The following is a 24,973-nucleotide window of genomic DNA, read 5'->3' on the forward strand; positions in this document are numbered from 1 at the left end:
ACAAAAAAACGAAATTACTTCGATTGAATACTAAAAAGAAGAAATAGCTGTAAGAAATAAAAATCACTCTATATGATGAGGTAATGAGCTTTATGCAACATTTATAAAAGAAAGAGAAATAAAACGGCAACAATCCAAATTAAACGAAAGAATTTTACAAAAATGAAAGCCAGTTTTTAGATAGATGTTAACCGATGTTGGTGTTCTGAAGACTAAAGAAAATCATACAAAATTACAAAATAAATTTACTTTTGTCGTTATAAGATGAAAAAAAAAATACACTGAAAATACAATGTTTCGTTCCCATTTTGATTGACTTCGATTCGAGGTTGATTGAACCTCATTTCTAGAGTTTATTTTTGTATAAGTTTCTTTGTTCGTAGTCGTTGTTTTCTTTTTCTCACACTAAAGTCTTCTCTTTCTTTGGTGCTTGAAAATGAATCAAACAAGAAAATGCAAACGCATTAAGCATTGGGAACATGATTTTAAATCGACCTTGACAATTTTTCTAGGATATACAGAGGCAGAATAAGTACACGGTGCATATTAAGACAAACGTGCAATTGGCATTATATTTAAACAACATAAACAAATATGTACATTGTACATGTATATCAATAAATTTAACAAATAACAAAAGAAAAACAATCGATGATCTGCTCGCTAATATTAATGTTACAATTAATTATTTTCTTTTTTAAATAAAACAATTTTTATGTTTAGTGAATTTTCGTAACTTATTTTCAAAATGAACATTAAAACATTACAATTAAATCTTACTTGTATGACACTCTTTATCTTAATGTAGTTATTTAAAGGCATTATAACTTCTCTCTATATATAACAATCAGATTGAAAAATAAATTATGGACACAAAAATTATTCTAAAAAAAACCGTGCGTATTCTTTCTTATGTTTTTGCTCGCGCACATTTTTAGCCATGGCTGCAGCCAGCGGAGAAAAAAAGTGTAAGTATTAAAAGACAGAACTTGAAGAACAAACAAAGGGAATTTGTATTTTCACTCTCTTCGATAAGATCATTGCCGGCGTTGATCTCTTGATTAAAATGTTCTCACATATCGACATAAGGTACACTCTTTCCCCGCTCTCAGTCGTTGATGCTGTGCTGAACAAATACGATGCGACTTGAGTCGGCGGCGCGACAACAAAATCTTTTATTTGGGAATAACTTATTTATTGGCTTGAATTTTATTTTATTATTGTTGTTGTTGTTTGGTTTTTATTTTGCTTCAAAAACTGAAATAGCAGACAACGAACGAAAGAAATCAATGGAACAACGGGTTCAACGTGTGAGGTTGGTTAATAATAATAATATGGTAACACACAACAAATTAAATATTTATTGTTATTATGTGCTTCAAAACAATGCTCACAATTCGTATGTGAACAGACAGATCACACCACACAAATGCTGCGACGCAGCGAGCATGAAGAAAGAAAGAAAGACAACAAGGCTCGCGCGAGCGACTGCAACACAAGACCATGAACACACCGAGTCTCAGTCAGACACATGAATGCCAATAAATTTTCAGACAAATCGAAGCTCAAAACATGCATACGGCATTTCTATAAACCGCCTATGATAATATAAAGTTATTGAAATCAATATTGGTGCGATTGGTGTGATGTATTTGGATCGGCTTTGAATGCATATTCGAGCATATGGAGCCGACAAAAATTGCCGAGGATAAAAGAAAACAACAGTTTTCTCGAATTGATTTAGATGTTGGCTATTTGTTGTTTATATCGGTTCGATGGAAATTCATTTTGATTTTACATATTTGATATTGACACTCTCTTAACTATCTTTGCTAGATAAATGCATGCATTTGGACGTGCAACCAAAATTGATACCATTCTCCATTCTCTCTTGTCGTTTCAATTGAAGTGTGTGTGTGATCTCTTTTCTGATTCATTCAAGCCAAGGTACTGCGTTTTTTTTTTTTTTTTTTTTTAATACAAATCTGAATAAATAAACATACTGCTGCAACACAATTCTAACGAGTTAAAATTTATGTTCTACAACACGATTTGCTTTAGTTTCTCTCTTTGATTTGTTTTGACCATTGCTTCATAAATGCATCCAGATGAAAAGAGAGACCATGACCATAATTTTTATGCTCTTTTTTGGCTGATCACTGAAAATGATTTTATGACCGCACACAATAACACACACACACACACACAAACCAAAAAGAACCAATTCTCTTGCATGGCACTCCTTAAATAACAAAATCCAGTCACACAAACACAAATTTACATTATAATCGAATGAAGTGGTTCTTATCGACCACCACAATATGTCACCAACGTGCGCACTCTAACACTATACACACTGGATCGATACTGTACATTGAAGAGATTCATTTTTTTAAATAAATAAAACCGACACAGAACGATACAAGATTCACGCGTACGTATATATACAATGGCCCATTAACACATGATCACCGTTCTGTTTTTTTTTCTGTTGTGCTTTTGATATAATCGTATTATCGGTGTGGTCTTATTTTGAAATGACTATTTTCCCATAAATCGATCCAATAAATATATTTATAAACTGAAACTGAATCAAGCGATAAAAAACGATCAGCTCAACTCTATTGTATAAAAGCTATTGTTATCTATATGGAATAGCGGAATAGAATCGAGAGAAATATTAAGTTATAAATTCAAAGATTTGGTCGGTCGACCGACGGCTGGCCGTCTTAGATTTTGAATTCAATTCGCGCACTCGATATAATTTGTAGCAATTTTTGCTGCATTCTTTTGGATTAAATCTAATTCACAGACAATTCCAATAAAATGTGTACTTAGGAGAAGAATCTCCATCGTCTTGGCAATGCAAAAGGAAAGAGTTCAAAAGAGAAGAAAAATTCATAAATTATCCGTGAAATGTTCAATTTCGAAGCCAATAAAAATCTTCGTTTTTTTTTCACCAAAACTGCATTTGCATTTGATGTATGTGTAAAAAGATAATATAACAAGGATCAAAATCAATAAAACTCAGATGATTCCATCTTTTTATTCTTCAAAAGTGTAAATATTAAAATTTGTTACATTCCATCAAAAATCATTGAGAGTTTTAAAATGACCAGATTTTTAGATGTTTATCATTTGGTATCCTGTTTGTTTTTCTGTGTGTGAATCAAGTGTTGGCATCTGGAATGTTGAAGAAAGAATGTTTAAACCATTTAAATGATATCTAATGCTCGTTTGTGGATTTAAGAAAGGCTTCGAATGGAAAGCAAGAGACATGCAGTGAGAAAAAAAACGAAGAAAAAAACTCCAAATCGAAAGAATGACAAAATAAAAGTGAGAAAACCGGTTCATTTGAGTGATTCTAAAACTCTTGACAAGAGAAGAAGAGAATGCAAAGTAAGCCTGAACAACATGAAAATGCGCCATGTAGAAAATGTGTCGAAATCGAAAAAATACACTTAATAAAATGAGTGAATAAATAAAATGAGAATTAAACGATGTTTATACGGGTCAATTCAAATGAGCGCTTAACACATTCGACTGTATGAGTGTGTTCGCGTGTGTGTGTGTGTGTACTGTGTGCAGTGCACATCACATCTCGGTTGCAATCTGTTCGATTATTGTCATTTTTTATCGCAATCTTTGCATTTCACTAAATCGTGATGTCAATCAATGGCCATGGTAATGCAGAAAAAATTCATTTCCCGTATGAATCTTTGATTCCATTCAGATTCAGTTGCCAAATGATTGAATGTAATAATTAGTGTGTGTATATAGTATAATATAGCATGACTACTGCATGTACACCATTTCTTGTTTAAAGAATGGAGAGCATTTTATACATTTTAATGCAATTTTTATACAAGAAACTCCCTTTTCCGTGGACTTGTACACAAAAAGAGAATCGAAATCATTTATTTATTTAGAAGAAAAGAGAGTCTCCGATTGCATTTTCAATTGGTTCCAATAAATTTGATTGATGAAGTCATTGCCCAATGACCGTTATCGCTGTTGAAGATCACCAAAACACCGAAAAAGGAGAGCCGAAAAAAACACGATAACAACAACAAGCATAGAGCGAACAAATAATCAACTTTTGTGTCCCTTTCGGTCAATCCGGTAATGTGTGCATTTGATTCACAACATGTCAAATTGTTGTTCCTTACTGCTGTGTGAGATATACATGCATACTTTTATCATTTGTATGTTATTTCTTTCTTCGTATTCTCTATCTCTTGCATCTTCTCGTTGCGTCATTGTTGTTGTATCATTGTTTTTGACTGTCGCTGCTGTTGCTTCTGCTGTTGGCTGTTGTAGACACACACACACACACTTATATTACTTTGACAATGTTGTTTCTTCTCTCACTATCTTCCATCGGCGATCTCGATTGCTTATATTTTTCTTAGTGTCAGTCCATTTATTTACCTTGTTTGTTGGAGCATTTTTGTTCGTTGTTCTCGATCATCATCGAATGATCGTCTCTGTTGTGTTTATCGTTTCATTTATTTACACAATGAATTGTTGTGATCTTTTATGCGTATGCATGCGTCCATATATATACATACAGTTCAGCTCAAATTGTCCATCGTAAGTACATGCTCACAAAACGAAAAAAAAAAAATAATAAAAAAAAATAAAAGCAAATCCCGAATGAAGAGACACCAGAGTGAAAAACAATGAGTGAGAGACACACATTTTTAAAATATTTTAATTTTGTTCATGTTATTTTAAGTGCAGCTACCACACTGCGCCGTGCACTATTAATTTTAATTTCTTTCTCTTGGTATAAGCCCCACGATGAATCAATGTGCGACGCACAAATGGCAAACACAAAGCTCAACGCAACGGACGAAGAAGAGAGCAACACACCGGCAAAGAGAAATGTGAACTCTCAGAATTGTGATAAAGCGTACATTCTAACAGATATGACCCCATGAAATAAAAAAAAAAAAATAAAATCCGGATAAAGAGGAAGGAGCGACTGTTTATATTTAAAAGATGAAAGAAAAAACACTACATATATGTATAAAGTGTCGATGCAAAAATCATGCAAGACCTGACACGATAATGAAATCGAACATTCAAAATGTGGATATGAAAAGAGAAGAATAATACTGAAACACTCATCGAAAGAAAATGATGCCATGTTAAAATCACATTTATTTGTTCGTGTTTTTTTTATCAATTCGCTGTTTTTTTTGCTCGTTGTGTCCTCTCTTGTGTGCACATGGGTTTGGCTTTGGCCTCGGAATTTTTGTTTCTTCTTTAGAACGTATAACATTGTAATAAAGGTGAAAAAGGCAAAAGAGAAAAAATACAAATATAGGCAATGAAGAGAAATAGTGAGATTAACGATTCATTTGAAACGGAGCGTATCACGAAATCGTCGTCTATCGTCGATGACGATCTTTTAATATGCGTTCAATATGTATTAAGCGTGAACCATTAATAAGTTTTTCTGTAACAAACAATTAATAATTTCAACTAAATCTGTGTTTGGATTGTTGTGTCGTGACGAAGCAAAAATTATTATTTTTCTAAGCCTTCGAAATGCTCGCAGACAAATCTTTGATGACGTATTTTTTTTAAGGAATCGTTGACTTTTTGAAAAGCAACTTTGATGGATAAATATGCGTCGATAATTCCAAAGAGTTTAGCATTGTTGTTTGTGTGAATCCACACTGATTATTTTCCAAAAGAACAACAATCAAAAGATTGATGAAAAAAAGAGAGGAGAAAACACAACGTTCGACGAATAAAACTTATACGTTGCATCGACATTCTGAAATTATATAGATACAGGATAGAAAGTGCATAAGTATAAACGCCACACGGATCGAACAAGTTGAAAAAGATTGAGCATACGGCCATTCGATACCAATGGAATGGGGTTCATCGAATGGATTTTGTTCCGTTTGTTTGTTTGTTGCTTTGTTCTTTTCGCACTCGCAAAATATTTTTATACACTGTATATATCGGTTTATTAATTTTATTTTCATTTTTTTTCATTGTATCGTTCGTTTTAACCATACGGTTTGTTTTTGTGTTTTCAGCGATTTCAAGATCTCGACCGTTCATTACATTAAACGTTTAACATGCGACCAACAGTCACAATAGATTATATATTTTTTTCGTGCATTTAAAAAAAAGTATCGATAATCGTGCACGGATATATGTATTCATCTGATGGATAATCAAGCTAAAGAATATCGGATAGTACCTATTCATTTTCATTTAAGTGATAGTTTGATCTTTTGCATCATCACAAGTACGCGCGATCTTCGAACATCAGGCAAGAACAAACAATCATCATTTGCAGCCTCACCTAAATGCTTCCCCTTTGTGTTTTGAATCATCGTCAGTTTTTCTTTTAAATTCTGGTTTGGATATCGTATCATTTGTGATAATGTGAGTAATTCATGCTTTCAATTGGAAGATATTAAAAGATTTCCGATGGCGTATCCAAATAGGTTAGCAGACATATGTTGTCATGGTATCCAATAGCTCGTGTTCTTCTCCCTCACAAAATCTTGTATCAATTCCGTTTGCAAAAAAAGGGCGGTGATTAGTCGAAAACAAAAAATTATTTATACACATATTTGAAATGTAAAGCATTTGTTTTTGCATTACATTTCATCACAGATACATGGGCTCCAAGAAAATCGGAAACGATATTGAACACCACAAGTATTTCAATATTCAAATGATTTTATGTGTTAACGTTTCATTAAAGTTTACCATAGTTCATTGGTTTCGATTGAAATAGATGAGCGAATTAAATAAATTACGCATAAGTATGACCCTCCAATTAAGGGTAATTTTAATTTTTCTGCATAAACAATCTTAAGTGGTGCAAAAAAGCGAAATTCAATAAAAGAAATCTCAAGTGTTTTTTGCAAGTAGTAGGTTATCAGTCTACAAGGAACTCATTTCCAACCATTGGTAAATTTTCCATTATTGAATGGTATTAATACTCGAAAATAGCCTGCCATTTTTTACTTGAAGAAAGAATACTTGTTGCCAATTAATCTATCTGGTATCTGAAATCGACTGGAAATTATTTCATTGAGTTTTTTTTCTAAGTCAAGCACATTTCACCTCATTTCTACTCTTTCAATCCAATATATTGATTAAATTTTGCCCAAAGGAACAGCAGTCAGTGCCGAATCGACAATGTCGATTGTGTGTTTTGGTAATGCACGTGGAAACTCTCATAAATTTATGTGGAAGAACGCGCGAATCGTGGCATGTTTGTTATTGCCGTTTTGTCATTTTCAAATATACTACCTACATATATGCCTGTTTGTTTTCACTTCTTTTCAGCTCAAAACAGCACAACACTTCGCACAAATCCATGGGGCATACACTGTGTATAAATTATTATTATAAAAGCGCGATTTTATTTGGCGATCGAAAACAAAATGAAACAACACAGCAAACCAATTGCAAACATAAACGAAGAGATTCAAGATATATATATGTTTACATTTGTTGCTGTTGCATTACTTCGTTTGGCCTGAAATCAATTATAAATTGGAATTTATTTAACGTGTGTGAATGACGTTTCGATTCGTTGCCTGGATCCAGAGTATTTAATTTGACTTCTTGCATTTCGAATTCCGAATGATTGAAGATCAGCTCCGAACACACCAAATTCAAATTCAATTCCATGGACAAATTGGCAATAACGAAGTATAACTGACGCGAACAAAAAATCGCTGACTTTGCAAATAAATTGCAAGCGGATGACATTTTTATAGTTGAATCGGTTCATTACTTTCTAGTGCTAGTAATTGTTGATCTGAGCAAAAGTGATACAGCCAACCAAGAGAGTTAACTTGGTATTTTAACAAATCAATGCTCGCACCAAAAATAACCAGACGACAAATGATTTAGTTACAATTATGTATGCGTTTTCCACAATTCAAAATTCATCGCGACTATTCATTTCTGTATTCTTCGATATTCGAATGCAGTGCATTTGCACTGGACAAACAGGAAATTTCTCAATAATCTACCACAAAAATAAATCGTACATGTCATGCTCGCAACGAGGACAAAATCTTTTGTACTTACCTCTCGTCGTCTGTATTAGACGATAGAAATGTGCTTTTTGACATGTAGTTTTCTACCTCAAGACGACCAAAGCCCGATCGAAAAAGCGAAACGCAGAAAATTGATTTGATCGCATTAAGTCATTATAACATATGTTAAAATGTCGTGCGCGTGTCAATTTAAGCGTCTGAAACCGAGTCGACAATCGAATTCACTTTGGCCAGCCGAATGTTCAAAACAACATGAGCTTATAAGCCCGGTCCGGTCATGTTACGTTTTATGCACAAGCATCACAATTCGAAATATATGTTAAATACGATTTACGGTGTTCGAAAGGAGCAAAAGACACTTATAGTATGTATTAATCTGCATTTACTGTGTTCACATGAGCCAAACACCAATCGATCAATTGTGACATTGTAAAAAAGTGGTTCGTGGGGAGCGCAGCTACATTCCGACAAAAAATTCCAACTAGCAAGTAACGGATACTTTAAATGCGCAAACTATGATTATATACTAACATTACTTAATCGAAATTATTTGCAAAATATCACCAAAAACTGAAATTTCTTTAAAACGGAACCGAAGTGCACATTATAATGCCAATATTAGAGAAAATTAAATGCAGATAATAATGGAGTGTGCCACCGGTTGATTCAATTCATTTATCACATTTTGCATTAGCCAATAGATGTATATGAGTGAGCCTATTAATTCAGTTAATTGTGGTTATGGCCATGTGTGTAAGCGTGCACGTTTTTACTGCGACACAACAACCGACAACAACAAATACTGAATGAACCGAACACTCGCTTGGGCCACGGCACAATTGAATATGTACTTTATCTTAAACGTAACATCATTAGTTTAACTGATGAATTCGCATGCAACATTGGCAATCGTCATCCTTTCTTATTTGTTTCTATATATCTCAATTGCTCGCTCCCGCTCTCGCTCTCTCATTACCAATTGTTGTTATTGTTGCGTTTGTTCAGTGTATTTTTTTTAAGTTTATGTTATATTTCTTCTGTGTGCTTTGTGCATGCACAATGCAATTCACTATTATGGAAATATTCACATTACACATACTTACAGATTCTGTACATCGACCGACTACGACCGACCAAATAAAAACGATGACCACGCACTTAAAAAAATTACGCCGCACATAAAAGACTAAACATTTTGAAGTGAATGAAGGATAAACAATGATAATTCTGCGACAATAAGCAACAAATCTAATGAGTTGCACAAGAAAAGAAAATGCTCTGTTTCTCTGCGCCGTATTTGTTTTGTTTCGGTTTTTAAATTGGATTATTAGTTTCGGCCATTGATTTTGAATTTGAATTGAAGTTGGGATGATGAAGCCATTCAGAAGCGGTGCTCTTGCTCTTATATAAGTTGTACTACAGTAAACGAACAATGAGCAACTGAATCGAAACGATTTATTATTTATCATTTGAATGAATTGTGATGTGCCGATTCAATTTATTAGAAAAATGAACATAAACTTACTCTAGAACTTACTAAAGATGCGCACGCGTTCGCATTCAATTCTATTCATGTATATCACTTAGGGACGTACATATTTGAAAAGGAAAAGTTAAAATTGTTTTTTGTTCTTCAGGAAACATTGAGTTGACCAAACTCAACTTTTCATCAATAACAACAACAACAAAAATAGAAAAATTTGATGATGATGATGATGATTATAGCTAATGAGTTCTTTACCTTTTTACATATAACTTAGTCAATTTTAAACAAAGAATTGATAAAAAATTCTTCATAGATTGAACTTTAATATTTCTGAAGAAGTTCTTTATCGGAATAAGAGTTTTAAAATCCTCTTTTGCATAGATTAAGTTCAAGAGAAAAAATGGTTCTAAAAGTTTATTTGCGAATTTCCCAAGAAATGTGCTCTTCAGTCCGCATTAATGCTGAGCTCACAGCAATAAGTTCATGTTCAATTGTGTTAGAACTTAAAAGTTGAAGTGCCAAAAAGGAGCAAAATTATGCTAAATGAGGATGTACATAAAATAATGGTTAACGTTAACCTAGGCACAATGAGCATAAAATTACATTTATATGTTAATAAATAAAATTTCGTATGGTGTGCTCGTCGGCGGATGCTGTTACTGTTGCTATGAGGAGCAAAAGATCATCGGTGCATGAAATGTGTAATGTGACTATGTGTTTGGGCTGCCGTTCGATTCGTTTAATTTTGTATTGCACGATTGCATTTCGGTCCGTAAAGTAAGTAAATCATTTAGACAAAATATGGTTTCTGCACGACACACGCGAATACACGAAAAGACATAAGGAGATGATTTAAGCAGCTATTTGGTCAAGCAGTTAACGGCTTTATATCTTTTCAACGAATCCGTGCATATGCACGGCTAAAGGCACGATAGAGAGAATTCACTCGCTCGGAGAAAGAGAAGCGAAGAGCCGCAAAATGCCGGCAACAATTGCAACTACGAAGAAGAAATCATTTAACATAATCAACCATTTCTTCTAATGATTTAAAGAAAATTAAGTCACTCCGAATTGTTTGTCTCATTCGTTCTCGGCCGCTGCCGCTGCACATGCTAAATATGAATTTGTCGACGTGTAGTTTTTTTCATTGCCAAATGTTATAAACAAACGAAGTCGAAATGCCGGTTGGGCACATAAAATCGGGCGGGAGACCAAGAGAAAGAGAGAGCGCTCGCGCGCACACACAATAACTGAGCGATAATATGCAGTCGGTAAGTAAGCGACTAGCGAAATGTACTTTGCATGTTTATTTCATTGCTTTGAACGTATATGTAATTATGGTTAATACGAAAGTGCAGTGTGTGTTTAATTCAAACGCACCGCGATCGCATCGCGTGGCTCGTGTCTTTCAGCAACCGTTACCATAGCCTTATATTACATCGTTTCACATATTCTATTGACAATAGTAATAAATGTAATGCGTTGTGCATAAAGACAATGGATCACTTTAATGTGCGCATCTGTAGATCTGTAGCACGGGTAATGTGTAGTGTGGCAAATCTAGTGCACAGCTAGTATGCATTCATGCACACAAATATATATTGGATCACTTCGTTTTGCAGCTCACTACTCAATTTGAATATCAGGTATGCAAAATGAGATAAGCGATACATTCATCTTCGGCTGCGCGCCTTTTTATCTCTCGCCTCACATTTTGTTTTCGAGTGTATTATACTTGTGCAAAATGGAATGTTTTTAATCCATTTAAGTGAACTGCAGTTTTCTTTCATTAGATAGGAAAACGAAAAAACAAAAACAGCAAAGCAAATGTTACAATTGATAATACAATTTGGGATAAAATTGCTTCCCAGTCAACAAATGCCGCTAAGATAAATGAACAACAATAAGATTATGTGGTGAACATGATTTACGTAATTGAATTATGCGGAATTTTCTATCACCTCATCGCAGACAGCGATATGAAACAGTAAAAATCAAATGTGTCAAATTTGTTTTGTGATGCAAAACACAAGAGAGTTTTTATTCGAATTGAATACTTCAATTAAGCCCTGCATGAAAAATGTAAAAAAAAATCGCAAATTGTTTTGAAAAGAATTAAATTGTTGTACGGTTGGCATCGGTTTACGTCATTCGGAAAATGTGGGAACGAATCACGTTTTTCAACAAGGATTCCTTCTCGCTCAACTAATTTTACATGTAAATCTGATATATATTATATACACACCAAGGTTAAACATCTCATTATGTTGTTTATTTTTTGTACAATAGATTTTATTTGCAACATTAATACAATGGAAATTTTCCGAGAATGCTGAATAGAATGGAGTCTCTTGAAATATGTTTTCCATGTTGGTTCACCAAGATAGAACAAATTGCGGAAGTGGCTTAAAACATCTAAAATTAGCTCATTTTCAGTTACTTAAATGGGAACTTTTAATTGAATCAATTAAAATGACTACTTGTTGCTGATGCGACCACATAACGGAATACGCTCTACCTAAAATGATGCAACTAATGACACTTCCTTCATGGCACTCTAATTCTTTCACTTGACAAACTTGAATGTCTTCGCTCTACCGTAAAATGTTCATAGAATCGATTCTTTATATTTATGGTTTGTAAATTAAAAAAAATGCATCTTCATTATGCTTTTTTAATTGCATCAATCGATTTTCAGATTGTTCTTTTGACTTTCTTATACTGTCTTATCGGAAGCAATGATGCTAACGTTCATTCCATAAAAATTCCGTCGTTTTATTATGCATTTCTCCTTTGACATGAATGTTCCACTAATTTTTCTAATCTGTTAAATTAATCTTTCACGTCCACACATTCAACGGTGAGTCGTTTTTTATTGCCGTTTGAACAACTACGACGAGTGGCACTCTTCCTGAATACATTGTTAACATTTTAATCACTTGATTTTAGTTCCATTTTGGTTCCTCTCATTTATTTGATTAAAAAACATCAAATGTCGATATGAAGGTGTCATTTTGATTTTCTTCGATTCTTCTTTCGTTCAAAATTCATTCGAAAACGCCGAAGAGTCAATACAGTCACAGAAATTATTAATGCATAAAAATCAAATCGAATTTCCGTTCTCATGTCATTTTCCAAATTGGTTCACCGAAGAATTTCATAGATTATGATCTCCTGAGTCAAGAGTTCTGACTGTCTCTTTTGATAAACTTTTTTATAAAAAAGAAAGAATGAAACATTTCATTTTGCCAGACAATGAGACTCCTTATTATGATAATAATTATACTTGTATTTAATTAGACACAACAAGATTCTTGGACATCAATTTCATTGAAAAAATTGTTTTATCGAAAATGTAGGAAGGCTATGTGGTCATCAAAATTATTTGTTGTAAATCATTTTTCTGATATTCAGCCTTTGTTCATCACAAGCGTGTAGTTGACTGATGAAATGCATAATTGTTTGTGTTTATGCTTTGAACTGCGGCATCTCCAAAAACTATCCCATAATAATATATCATTTTCTTCTTTGATCTGCTTTAAATACAATGCATGTGTTAATTGGCGTTGAAAACTTGCTCTTCGCATTCATCATTTTGTCAGTTCGAAAACCGAAAGACATTCAATAAGTTTGGAACAAAACACTTGAATATACTGTCCATCGCAGACATAATGTCAATCGAGATTACCACTCTTCCTTTATATCGACAATTTTTTACGCAAAATATTTTTATATTTGTTATAAAATTGAATTTTGACGATTGTGAATTTGTTTTCGAAAATATAATGTGTTGATTATTTTGTGCCAATGATGAAAGCGATAGGCCTCACATCAACTCTGTATTTATTGAAGTAAAATTAAAGTGATTAATTTATTTTCTTCGCATTTTCATGATTTGGATTAAGAAAGTCGGTGAATCTGTAGATTGTTCGTGAGAACGTTGTGAAATATTAATTTTTCATTATGAATTAAGGCTGGAAAATGTTTCGTTGATAAACGAAATTGCCACGTTCACATTCGGATAAATGAAAGTGTCAACATTTTGCCATTATCTATCGTCTTCCAATGAATTAATGAATGTGTTTACTTTTATTCAGCGCTTGACTTTTGATAGTCGATTAAGAGAATAAACTTCGAATTCATACTGACGTCACCGTTGGTGACGCGCAACAAGTTGTCCATGGCAACGCCGATTGATGAAAACACTCGTTGTCGGCACACGTTTACAAAACATACATACACATTATACATATTATGTGGTGCTGTTGCCGCTGTAACGACTGTATCAAACAGGCGCATGTACTTGTACATATTTCATTTGCGAATATTGACTTTGGCAGAGCGAAACTCTTAATGCGACATTCATAGATGGTAATCCTTTTTGGTGGATCTCAGTGTATATCATATGTGTATCGCTGCCGTGCTCAATTCAATTTGAAGGCTCTTACTTATTTCGAGTTCACGTTCAATGTCTCTTATTCTATCCCATTATCAAGTGCTTTGTTATTTACGCAAATCACGGCTTTCCCGTTGGATGTTTTTTTCTCAGTATTCAATTCGTTACACGTGTAGCATATTCTTGACGCAGCTCAATCAAATTCTCCTTGTGCCTTTTTCGTGTTTAAGATGAACTCAGCATGGAACAGTTCAGTACAGTTAACAAATACGCAAGCGAAAAAGCTCCAGCCAACGGATGCATGTACATTTTAGTCAAATGCCTAGATCCGGTTCGCGCAAGTCGCTTGGAAAACATGCCGCACATAATATGGATGACGTATATTCTATTCACACGTATAGTAGTATAGGCAGAATTATTGATTTTTTCTCTTTCATTATCCCTTAACATTTTCCCTTGATCTTGAGTGTATGCGGCAGGCTGGTAGGTAAAAATACATGTTGTGCGAGTCCCTGGACTTTTCGTCGTCCATTGCCAAGGTCGGTTAGCGGGAAAATGCCAAACAGTGTGGCAGGAGCATACATCAAACGACTGCTTTCATGCGGCATTTCTAATATCCGTTTCAGAGAAAATAAAAATTATTTATCTTCTTTGGCGAACATTTATGTTAAACGGATTGAATTTTTTCAATAAAAAATGCTTCTTTTATGTCTTTTAGTTTGGCTTTGCGGAAAATAATACACATCGGATATCTATTCAGTTTAAAGTTTAAAGATTAATGCAGTGAAACACTCCCACAGTGATTCGCTAATGCGAAACACATGCTTCGGGTTTCATCAAGAAAAACTGTAAAGATTTCTCTTTATCAAAATATCACAAAGTCCTGTCGACCATCCACATTTATTTAACATTTATCTAATATCGTTGCTGCAGTGAATTATAAGATACAATTAAATAAATGCCATTTGCTCGAAATCAACTTTTGTTTATGTCTAACCTTTATTTCAAAAACACTTCTTGAACTTCATGTTTTCAACATTTTTATTGCGAAACAATATAATTAATGAGTAATTTTCTAATATCATTTGCTGTAAAAAAATCAACATAGTTTTTGCTCTCTTGGCGATTGAGTCCAAAAACTTGGATGTTTTGGTATGTTTAACTTATTTCCATCCAATTATTTCCACGTTTAATTGATTATTAAAGCGTGTAGTGGCAATATAAAGTACTACTTGGATATATTGAAATATCAATCTGCAGATCACTTGAACTTTCGAGCGGAATATGGCTCAAATGTTTGCTATTTTGGTTTTTTCTTCACAACCGTTTTATATAGTTAGGTTTTTTTTGGATAAATTCTTGCAACTGGAACTCATGAAATTTTTGTCAAATCATTGATTTCATCGCTTATCGTACAGAAGCAAAGAGTTAAAATGTATGCTATGTCTTGGTGGTAATTTCTTTTGATCGATCAGGCGAACACCGAACTGTGCCTTAAATTCAATGTCGCAGCCGGTTTCATTGACGGCAATTTCTCGTTTTTTCTTTTCTTTCACGCTTTATTGCATATTATTTATTGTAGCTGTGTCCACCCACACAAAAATCTCAGCTGTTGTAATAAGCACCGAATGGTTAACTGGATGAAAATTTCGGTTTATTTCAATATACGCAAACACATTTGACTAATCTCTTTTTTCGGCCGAAGGTATATGAGGCCAAAAACTGATCATTGATCCATTGAATTTATCATGTATTTCCTTTACATGAACAGCATAAAAATGTTGCGGTTTATTAAATGACAGAGTGTCGATTAAATAAAGCAACATGATGAGTTTAACAAGATTTGATTAGGTAATCAGGTCCATTCATTATCATTTATTTTCGGATGAAAAAAAATTGATGACAACATAAGGCCTCCGCGCAAAATATGGATCATTTTGCAATAATGTCACATCACTTCAAATTCCCAAAATTGATTGAGCTGTGTTTATCGACTTTCCATTCATCAATTTTAATTCAAATACTATGACATTTTGTCGATGCTAGTATTCCATACGAGTGCGAACATTTGACGAATTTCCGCTTCATTTCACGAAAAATATTTAACGAATAAAAAAAACGGCTCCATACGGTAAAGGTAAGTTTGATTCAATGTTATGCATAGAAATGGGGGCAGTGATTTTGGGGAGTTGAATATTTGAAGTTTTTTTACACTGAATTTTCACATGCGCTGTAATATGTTTGACGTTGTTGTCTTTGGCATCGATGAATAAAAAAAACTTACACGACCATTTACACGCACACTGAGATTCTTTAACATTGTATACAATTGCATGTACAATGATATCAATATGCGTTGTTTTCATTCCTTTATTCATTTTTGATGGTAGTTTCTATCTTTCGCTTGCTATGTACTCTCTCCAATTTTAATTTTCATTCATTCCTCGCTGCGCGTTTCATATGTAACGGAGTCATGACTTCGTCCATCCACTTACATATAAGTTCACATTATGGCGGGAGCATTTCACACTTCTTTCTAAGTTCGTCTTTTTTTTGCGTCAGTCCGTCGGTCATATTTACGTCATTTTATATTTCGATTGCATGAAAGAACAAAAATACAATTATGCTACTAACGTGCAAAGTGAACCAACTCCAAAAACATTGTCAACACCATTTTAAAAGATAAAATGTACACGCTGCTTGCTACAGGTTGCGACGCAATTAACAAAAACTATTAAATTTTCAAATGTGACGTCCTAGCCAACGCTCATTTCAATTCAATGAAAAAATTATTGTTATGAGAACAATGTCTATGCTGTTTTTGGTTCAGAAAGAAATTCTTCATTAAAAACAAAATGAATATATTTTAAAGTATTGTATCTAGCGTTGCGACGGTGGACAGTTTTTCATTTTTAAAACCACCTGGTGATTGGATATCACTGTTTTGCTTCATTAAATCTGGTAACCTTTTGCGATAAAACAACACAACGAATATCAACCATATATGCGATAATCCAAAGCTTCATGAACATAATTAAAATGTTTCCATGCCAATGGTTTCACATGTAGAAGCGTAAAAATTTTATGCGAACTTCTCTACATTTTTTATTCTAATAAAAATGGTATTGTGCATATCTAAGTTGTGATAATTCCATGTAGGATGGAAGATATACTGTGGAATGTCGGAAGCAAATGAAGCGGTTTTTAAATGACCTTCATACATTTCGTGTTTTTCTAACAATGTATGGCATTTTGTTTCAGGTACTTGTGTAATTTATTGTAATTTACCGTCCTATCCTAACTTGTTTTCAATTAAGCTCAATTATAATAATACAATCGCCCTACCAATTACCCAACCTTCTTGAAATTTACCATTTCATCAATTTTAAATGAACGCTCAAAAACACAAATTGAATCACTTTCACTACGTTTCTCGCGTACAATTTGATAAACATTGTGTGTTTTATTTGCTCTCTTTCACATTGAATGAAACAAACATAGCGACATTTATCGATTTTTTGCCAAGCTATCTTATCTACGGCTATGAATATGTGTTCGTGTGAATCTGAAAACTCCCAGTTAAAGCGACACATCCATTTTTGATGATGATGATAGTGGTGGTTGTGGTGGTGGTGTCGATGATGATGACGCCGTCTACGGTGACGGCGGTGTGGATGTTGTGTGAAGCGCAAAATCAAAAATTTCATTCATAAAATTCTCTGAATGTTATGCGGCATCTTTGTCCCGGCTGTTTTTTCCATTTGTTCCCTTCGTTATCCATTTTATTCAATTTTGCCTCAATGTATTTCGGCATTCCCAAATTTTTTTTTTGCAGCAGCAGCCAAATTCGTATCTATTTTTATCACATTTGCCCATGCATCATCATACTATGTCTACATCGTTGATCTAAGGTATTTGTCTCTTCGCTTTTTTTGCCACTGTTGAATTACATGCACCAAAATTCTTCGCACCAAAAATACCCTTTTCTTATCATCTTAGCTGAATGCAGATTTACTTCTATGTAAACAAAATGTTTTCGTCGACCGTACATTATATTGGATATTTTCCATTTTCATTCGATTTTGAAGTGTATCGACCCTGTACGTTTTTTTTTTTTTAAAAGAAGAGTAAAACCCATTCAGTGTGTGACAGATGAATAACGAAAAGCATATAAATGTGTGGGGGTGGCATATGTTGGTGGAGAAAGAAATTGCATGCGTTGTTGATATTGATAATAGTACAATACAAACATCGGTCAAAATTTTACGGCACAAAATATATATTGCAAAAATTAAATCCGATTCAACCCCACATGAGAGCAATGCGTCAGTCGATTTGAGTCAAGTAAAGCCAAGTGAAGCTGTTGCTTTCCCTTTCCCCCCAAATAAATATGTCATTCACAGATGAAATTGAAAACTTTCTCCGAAATGTTTTCAAATTCAATATAAAATATTCTTATTTGTTTATTTTTAACTCTTTTTTTTCGTTGGCACATTGCACGGAGTACAGAATCATTTTTCACGATGATTGAGGTGTTTTAATGTCTTCGTGTTACCAGTTGCGTTGTTTGTTATTTTTTTATCGGGCTGTGTTATGAACACACGACGTGTGCGTGAACAAAAGCAGATAAGAAGAGTTTGGAGCACTGCAGTGTATAGCACACGTTTAATTGATAATGAAGAAAAGCTTGCGGTGGTGGTGTATCTTCCAAAATTTCCAGGCGCCGTATTCAGTCGAAAAAGGGGAAATCAACACACACGAGCAACAGCTATAAAACAACAGCACCAGCACAATCAATAAATCCAAGGACGTTCGAAAATTTCATTCACAAAATCCTTTTGATTCATAAAATCCGGCTACAACTAACATGGTGGCAGCCCGGCAAACACTCAGCAAACAGCAAACAAAAGGTAGTACATATAAATATGTATATGTATGTATTGGCATGTGCTATGTACACCATAGAAATGGACATGTATAAGCTGAGTCAAGCATGTGCCATCTCATCTTCGGTGAAACAGGAAAAAAGCGTATGACGTAAATTATCGTTTAACAATTGATTTGTCTTTCGGTCGCGTTTTATTTAATCGTTTCATTCTCTGAGTTTGCTATTAATTAATTTAAAAAAAAATAAGATTCACCAATCGCTATCTCACATCAATTTGTTTGTTTACACAAAATTTTGTTTACAAAACATCTAATAAAGAGAGTGTTTGTTTGTCACAAGTATTTTCGTCGTTGATCTGCATAGATTCGCATGAGGAACCCAGCAAAAAATGTTATGCTGCTTTTGGGTGAGTTTGATTGAAGGGTTTGATAAGATTTTTTCATGAGTTCACCTATGACTTTTTATTTTATGTGTTGAATTGGAATGTTTTTTGCCCGAAATTAAATGAAAAATCGAAAGAAAAAGCCTTGATGTTTTTTAAGTATTAATTCCTATGAATTCCATTGGATATGAGAAATAGATGGAGGTTTCATCACATCAAATAGAAATGGAGACGGTATTGTTTTCTTTTACCGCAAAAAAAACAACACAAAATTTAACAAAAATTTATTAATGTAAAAACTGAATATTTTCAACTAACATATTGTAGTTAAAATCACATCGAATTAATTCAAATTGATGATTTACTTTGAACAAAAATCCAACCAAAATAATCTATTTTTCAAATACTTGAAATTTTTATAGCATCGATTATGGGAACAATGGATTACAGCAAATGACAGACAGTTGTCAAAGTTTGACAACGTCTATCGTAAAGAATGCATTAAAGTAACCATTAACCAATGTTTAGAAGTTGCAAACGTTTTTCATAAACATAAATCAATATAGAATTTATTTTGCCGGTAATATTTACAAGATAAGTAAGAAAAACCATTCTTAGCGGTAGCCAAAACCCGAATTGCATGTGGTAATCCTTGTTGAAAGATATCAATCCGAAAAAAAATGAGAACGAGATCGTGTACAAAGAGTTTGATCTCAGATTTCAAACGAAAAAAGTATGCATTGCTGGAGAAGAAAAAATTATCAAAGAAAAGTGATGAACTGGTGCGTTCAACGAGAATCACAAGAAAATCCAAAACATGCTTCATGGATCTGAATGACGATTGCATTGAGGAGATATTACGACGGCTACCTGCGGTGGAACTGTGTAAATTTACCATTTTGAGCAAACGCCTGAAAGGCCTTGCTGAGGATATGTTCAAGAGATTATACTCGATTAAGACCATTACATTCAAACCAACCGAAACATGTGCCACGGAATTCGGTTCAAAAATCACCAGGTATGCAGAATACAGATATATAAAAAAATGCCGACTTCGATTTTTCCACTGACAATTAAATTTGCAATTTTTAGGTTATTCATGAAATCTTTCGGTTCATATATGCAACAAATACAGTTAATTGGAACGGAGGATTCAAGTGAAAAGCGCATGGAACAGAAAATGCTTACGTCAATCGGTTCAAATTGCGGACCAAATTTACAATGTACAGTTTATTCAATATGTTTCTTGTGGATCTTTTTCTAAAATGATCGGTTTTTTTATAGGTATTAATTTGGTGCGCTGTGATCTAAATGAAAATACTGTTCGTTTGCTAGAAAAAACATTGGAATTCGTTCCACAAATAACGCTGGATGGATGTCGCTTGGCTAGTGCTAGTGTTGACGTTTATGATTTGTTGTTGAAAAAGTGTCACCGCCTTCGTACATTGAATATAATACAATGCAACACATTTGATCATGGTACATGGCTTCGACGTCGGTATTCTACACTAAAAACTGTTCAGGTAGTGCAACATTTTTGACATTAATGTTCATTTTCTTTAAATTAATTATTATTATTATATTACATTAGGTGCTGCGAGCCATTTTTGAACCCGAAGATGTTCGCGTTTTCTTCGAACTAAATCCACACATAACAGAAGTTTGGTTTAATGTACGAATGCCTCAGCTAACACATCAGTACGATTCGGATAAGTTACAACGATTTCTGATGATAAATGGTTTCGATGAAGGAAACTATTGCGAACGATTTTTGAATACATATGCAAAAATTGTAGTCAAATCTCTTACACTTGGTCATAATGTGATTACAGAGAGAAAGTGCATGGCCATTGCACAAATGACCGACATTAGAGAGCTGAAATTTATTGAACCGAATGGTTTGAATGCCGATTTTGTTGATATTCTATCAAAAGGATTGGATAATTTGACAACCGTTTTCTTAAGCGGCGAAATGTTCAATTATCAAATGATTCAGGATTTGATTAGCCAATTTCCACGTTTGGCTTACCTTTATCTCCACAACACCGAATTCAATTCAATTTCATCCGACCAGTTCAGTGCACTGATAATGGCACGGAAGCGGTCTGCAACCATCGAAACTGAAAATCGTCCACTTACCATATTCGTTGGACGCTCAACGCCGGTTTATGCACGAGCAATGTGCCGCAAGTTCAAAGACAACAAAATCATCAAAGTGGTAACGATGAAATCAAAAGAATTTCAATCTCATTTCTTCTTAGCCAAATAAGTTCGCTTCGTATGAGTATCGAAAAAAAAAACACACACGAATATTTCTTATTGTTTCAATACCATTCGTGGCGGTGGCATTGGCTATTAAACAGTAGAGAATCAATTAAACATTTTGTTGATACAGAATTTCGTACTGTATATATCAACAGCCATGGCTTTTACGTAAACCTCAATGACACAATAATAATTAAAAGCATAAAATTGTGTGTCAAATACGACTACGAATGGGATAAGCGGAAAAGCTAGTCAAATAAATAATATTTATAAGGAAAACAAAATAAAACCAATTTACGATTATCATGGAAGCTGTTTATTTGCTCTGTTATTATTCATTTTGTATTGTATGAAACATTACATACATCATTTCATTTCAAATTTCATATCGAACATTTATTAATTTCCTGAACAAAACCAATGTTCAATTTTAAAATTCATCATTTGTTATTTACATAAAGGTTCAAAGCAAATGGTCGTGTATTTGGAGGAGTGTAATTGTAATATTACAATTGTTTCATAGAAAAATGAATAAATTACTAAATTAACCGATATAAAAAACATTTTCTTTTTGTATTTTATATATATACATGCGATTTTTTCTCTCTCTACCTTCTTTTTTTCTTATCAAAAAGAACAAACTAAACGAAAGTTCAAATAATTACAAATTCTATTCGAAAGCGTACTTAATCAATGAGACATGCAAAGTGTCTATAAAAAAATATTGCTTAGAAAGCGTGTCGTGCAGAGATTGGACTAAAATTTTCTCCCTTTTTTTCTTTCATTTTCATCAAAAAATATCAAATTAAACGTGGGAAACAAATAGCAACTGCGTGCATGTCTTTTTGTTGATTGTGATCAGTGGCTGCCATTTTCGGCATGAATGAATGGCTCTGATTCGCTTCGTTTGTGGGTACGTCTTTGTGGATGTGTTCGAATTGGTTCGACCAATTCGGTTTGCTGCAAATCTGGTTCGCTGCGTGTCATTTGATCATCTAAAATGTCACCGCCTTCATTAAGCAAATGTTCATTCAGGTGAACGTCGCGGTCAAGGTCAACATCACTATTGCTGTGCAACAAAGCGATAGCACCTAAATTTGGTTCAGTCAATGGTTGGGAATTGTTTGGCGTTGACGCTGATGGATCTTGTGCTGTTTTCAATTCGGTGACGGTATCAACCGTTTTCGAACGTTGTAATGGCGTGAATGAATTTGGTGAAATTAATGCGTCAACAATTTGGCTGGTGATAATGGTTTGATCGATGCTATTACGTGATTTTGGTGGCGTAGCTGGCAATGGATGAATACCACCCATATGCACCGCATTCGAAGCACTTGTGGCATGATTATTTGTATTGTTCGACACACTAAATGTGGATGGCATTGTAACAGTTGTTCCAGTAGCTATATTTGTTGTTACGGTTGCTGACGCCGTCGCTGATGCAGCAGCAGCTGCTTGTTTTTCTCTTTGATGTTTTTGCATCAGGTCGCAGGCCTTTCCCAGTGCACATACGGTGTTCAAAATTCGACAACTGATGAGTGTAATGAATGCAATGATTAGCAATAGAAACGAAGACATATTTTCAATTGCAATGGCTCCGTAAAGTGCTTTTATTAGTACAACACTCAAGGGGAAGGGGATGAATCCCATGCGACGTGCAACTAAATCGGAGTGATCTGAGAAGGCATGTTTTTGACGAGTTTGAGTCATGTCATAAGCGAGGCTGATTGTAAATTCCTTGTACACATCGACGGGAAGCTCATTGAATCGTGTAATGAACGCATGTTTAATCCAGTCAATCAAAAATTCAACCATCAGAACGTAGAAACAATCGGAAAATAGTATCAAAAATTGTTCGCTGCTCCAATTGAATTCTTTCATCGTTTGTATGACCACAACAAATAGTAAAACGGTCAAATGGACACGTTCACGAACATCGGCACATGTCAATTGAAATAGGTTGTTCTTATCGAATTTCTTGAATACACTGCCTTTCAATTCGACAAAATTGTTCGACATCATAATACCGAGTAGACCTTTGTTATCCGAATTGATGGCAACATTCAAACAAATTGATTGGAACATAATCAAACAACTGTGCAAACTGACATAGAACAATGCAAATATGATATGACCAACTAGTCCAATACGGTCACGTCGTCGCTCCTTTGGTTCGGTTGCCGTCCAAAATAATGCATCCAAAGTATCCTGGCCAAATGCGCAAAGTAATCTATCGCCCACCTCTAGCATATTATAAAAAATGTACAATTTTATCACCGATTGCGATTTGATAATATGATACATGCGATTGGTATCGATAAGATTTAGCAAAAGAATGGCGGCAATCCAAATGGAACCTTTTAAGAGATCACAAACTTCAGCCGGTGCTAAAAGGCGTTGGCCTCGACGTCGTAGACCGAAACATGTTGCAATCGGACGCCATATCACAGCACACACCGCCAATAAATAACGAATCGGCAAAAAAGTGTGAATATACCTAAAACAAAACATTAAAACATTTCAGAACATAATTTTTTGTTTAACTAAACATTGAATTGAACTTACAAAAATGAATCAATACACTGTAGCACACCGTAAATCATAAACTTTTCAAATTCACGTGGAATTTTCATGAATGTGTAAATTTTCTCTCTTCGGGCCGAAAATCTTTCTACATCATTTTATTTTGGGAGATATATAAATGTAAAATAAAAACTATAAAATTTAAAATCATTTATAAATGTTTATTTGATCTTTTTTTTTTTGATGAAACATTTAAATTACCTTCATCATGTTCAGGCACATATCCACGGGTTAATTCAATTTTGACAAAATCGAAAAATGATCGATCATCAACAGGTTCTATATGCGTATGCGTGCAAAAGAGAAAGAAAACAAAAACAATTGTGATTGGAAGTGAAATGTAAACAAAAATACGCTTATCATCGGCGTTTACCTTTTTTATTGCTTTCGTCGGCGTTTTGATCGGCAACGCCAAACTTTTTTCGTCGTTCGGGATCATCGAAAATGTCTTCGATATGATTATCGAAATAGTATGAATTAAGGTCACCTCGAAATCGTATCTTTTTTGTTGACGGTGTTAGGAAGTCATCATCTTTTTTCGTCATTGTTTTGTTTTTTTTTTCACTTGCGCTATGTATTCAGAACTTACTACCTTAGGTTTTTTGCACAACGTGTTGCAAACAAAACAATTATGACACAATCCAATATTGACAGAGAAAAAAAAACGATATAAGGGGGTTTTATTTGTTTTTGTGTGTTGCACACAACTCTCTTGATCTATGATTGGCTACATACTAAGGAAAATAAACAACGTCCAAACGTCAAATCAAACTGCAAATGCACATCTGTTCGACAAACGTCAAAGTGAATTCACACAAAATTGGAACTTATCCAAATCTATATGCGTTCCGTTTTATATTCCACAATTTTAGAATGAGAAAATGGATTTTTCAAAAACAACAAATTATATACGCATTTATTT

At 34.0% G+C, this 24,973-nt stretch overlaps 2 protein-coding genes across 2 annotated transcripts; one reads left to right on the forward strand and one right to left on the reverse strand.

Moving 5' to 3' along the window:
• Positions 1-19,008: 19,008 nt before the first annotated feature.
• LOC116342627 lies at positions 19,009-21,787 on the forward strand. The gene is made up of 5 exons (XM_031770314.1): positions 19,009-19,227; positions 19,626-20,221; positions 20,296-20,426; positions 20,488-20,726; positions 20,795-21,787. Exons 2-5 carry the CDS (start codon positions 19,884-19,886, stop codon positions 21,470-21,472), a joined length of 1,386 nt encoding a protein of 461 aa, XP_031626174.1. The 5' UTR covers positions 19,009-19,227; positions 19,626-19,883; the 3' UTR covers positions 21,473-21,787.
• On the reverse strand, positions 21,769-24,952 carry LOC116342624 (protein TAPT1 homolog). The gene is made up of 4 exons (XM_031770307.1): positions 24,425-24,952; positions 24,253-24,330; positions 24,034-24,139; positions 21,769-23,965 (listed from the first exon to the last, which is right to left on the reverse strand). The coding sequence occupies exons 1-4, from the start codon at positions 24,594-24,596 to the stop codon at positions 22,327-22,329; spliced, it is 1,995 nt and encodes a 664-aa protein (XP_031626167.1). The 5' UTR covers positions 24,597-24,952; the 3' UTR covers positions 21,769-22,326.
• Between the last annotated feature and the right edge of the window lie 21 nt (positions 24,953-24,973).

The sequence above is a fragment of the Contarinia nasturtii genome, unplaced genomic scaffold, assembly GCF_009176525.2.
Source record: "Contarinia nasturtii isolate CC-2019 unplaced genomic scaffold, AAFC_CNas_1.1 Cnas_scaffold_864, whole genome shotgun sequence".
Taxonomy (NCBI): Eukaryota; Metazoa; Arthropoda; class Insecta; order Diptera; family Cecidomyiidae; genus Contarinia; species Contarinia nasturtii.

Coding starts and splice junctions, on each gene's coding strand:
- LOC116342624 (XM_031770307.1), bottom strand. CDS start 24,596: ATGACGAAAAAAGATGATGACTTCCTAACACCGTCAACAAAAAAGATA. Junction 24,140..24,252: donor TGTGCCTGAACATGATGAAG/GTAATTTAAATG, acceptor AAAATGATGTAG/AAAGATTTTCGGCCCGAAGA. Junction 23,966..24,033: donor CAGTGTATTGATTCATTTTT/GTAAGTTCAATT, acceptor GTTTTGTTTTAG/GTATATTCACACTTTTTTGC.
- LOC116342627 (XM_031770314.1), top strand. CDS start 19,884: ATGAGAACGAGATCGTGTACAAAGAGTTTGATCTCAGATTTCAAACGA. Junction 20,427..20,487: donor TTGCGGACCAAATTTACAAT/GTACAGTTTATT, acceptor GTTTTTTTATAG/GTATTAATTTGGTGCGCTGT. Junction 20,727..20,794: donor CTACACTAAAAACTGTTCAG/GTAGTGCAACAT, acceptor ATATTACATTAG/GTGCTGCGAGCCATTTTTGA.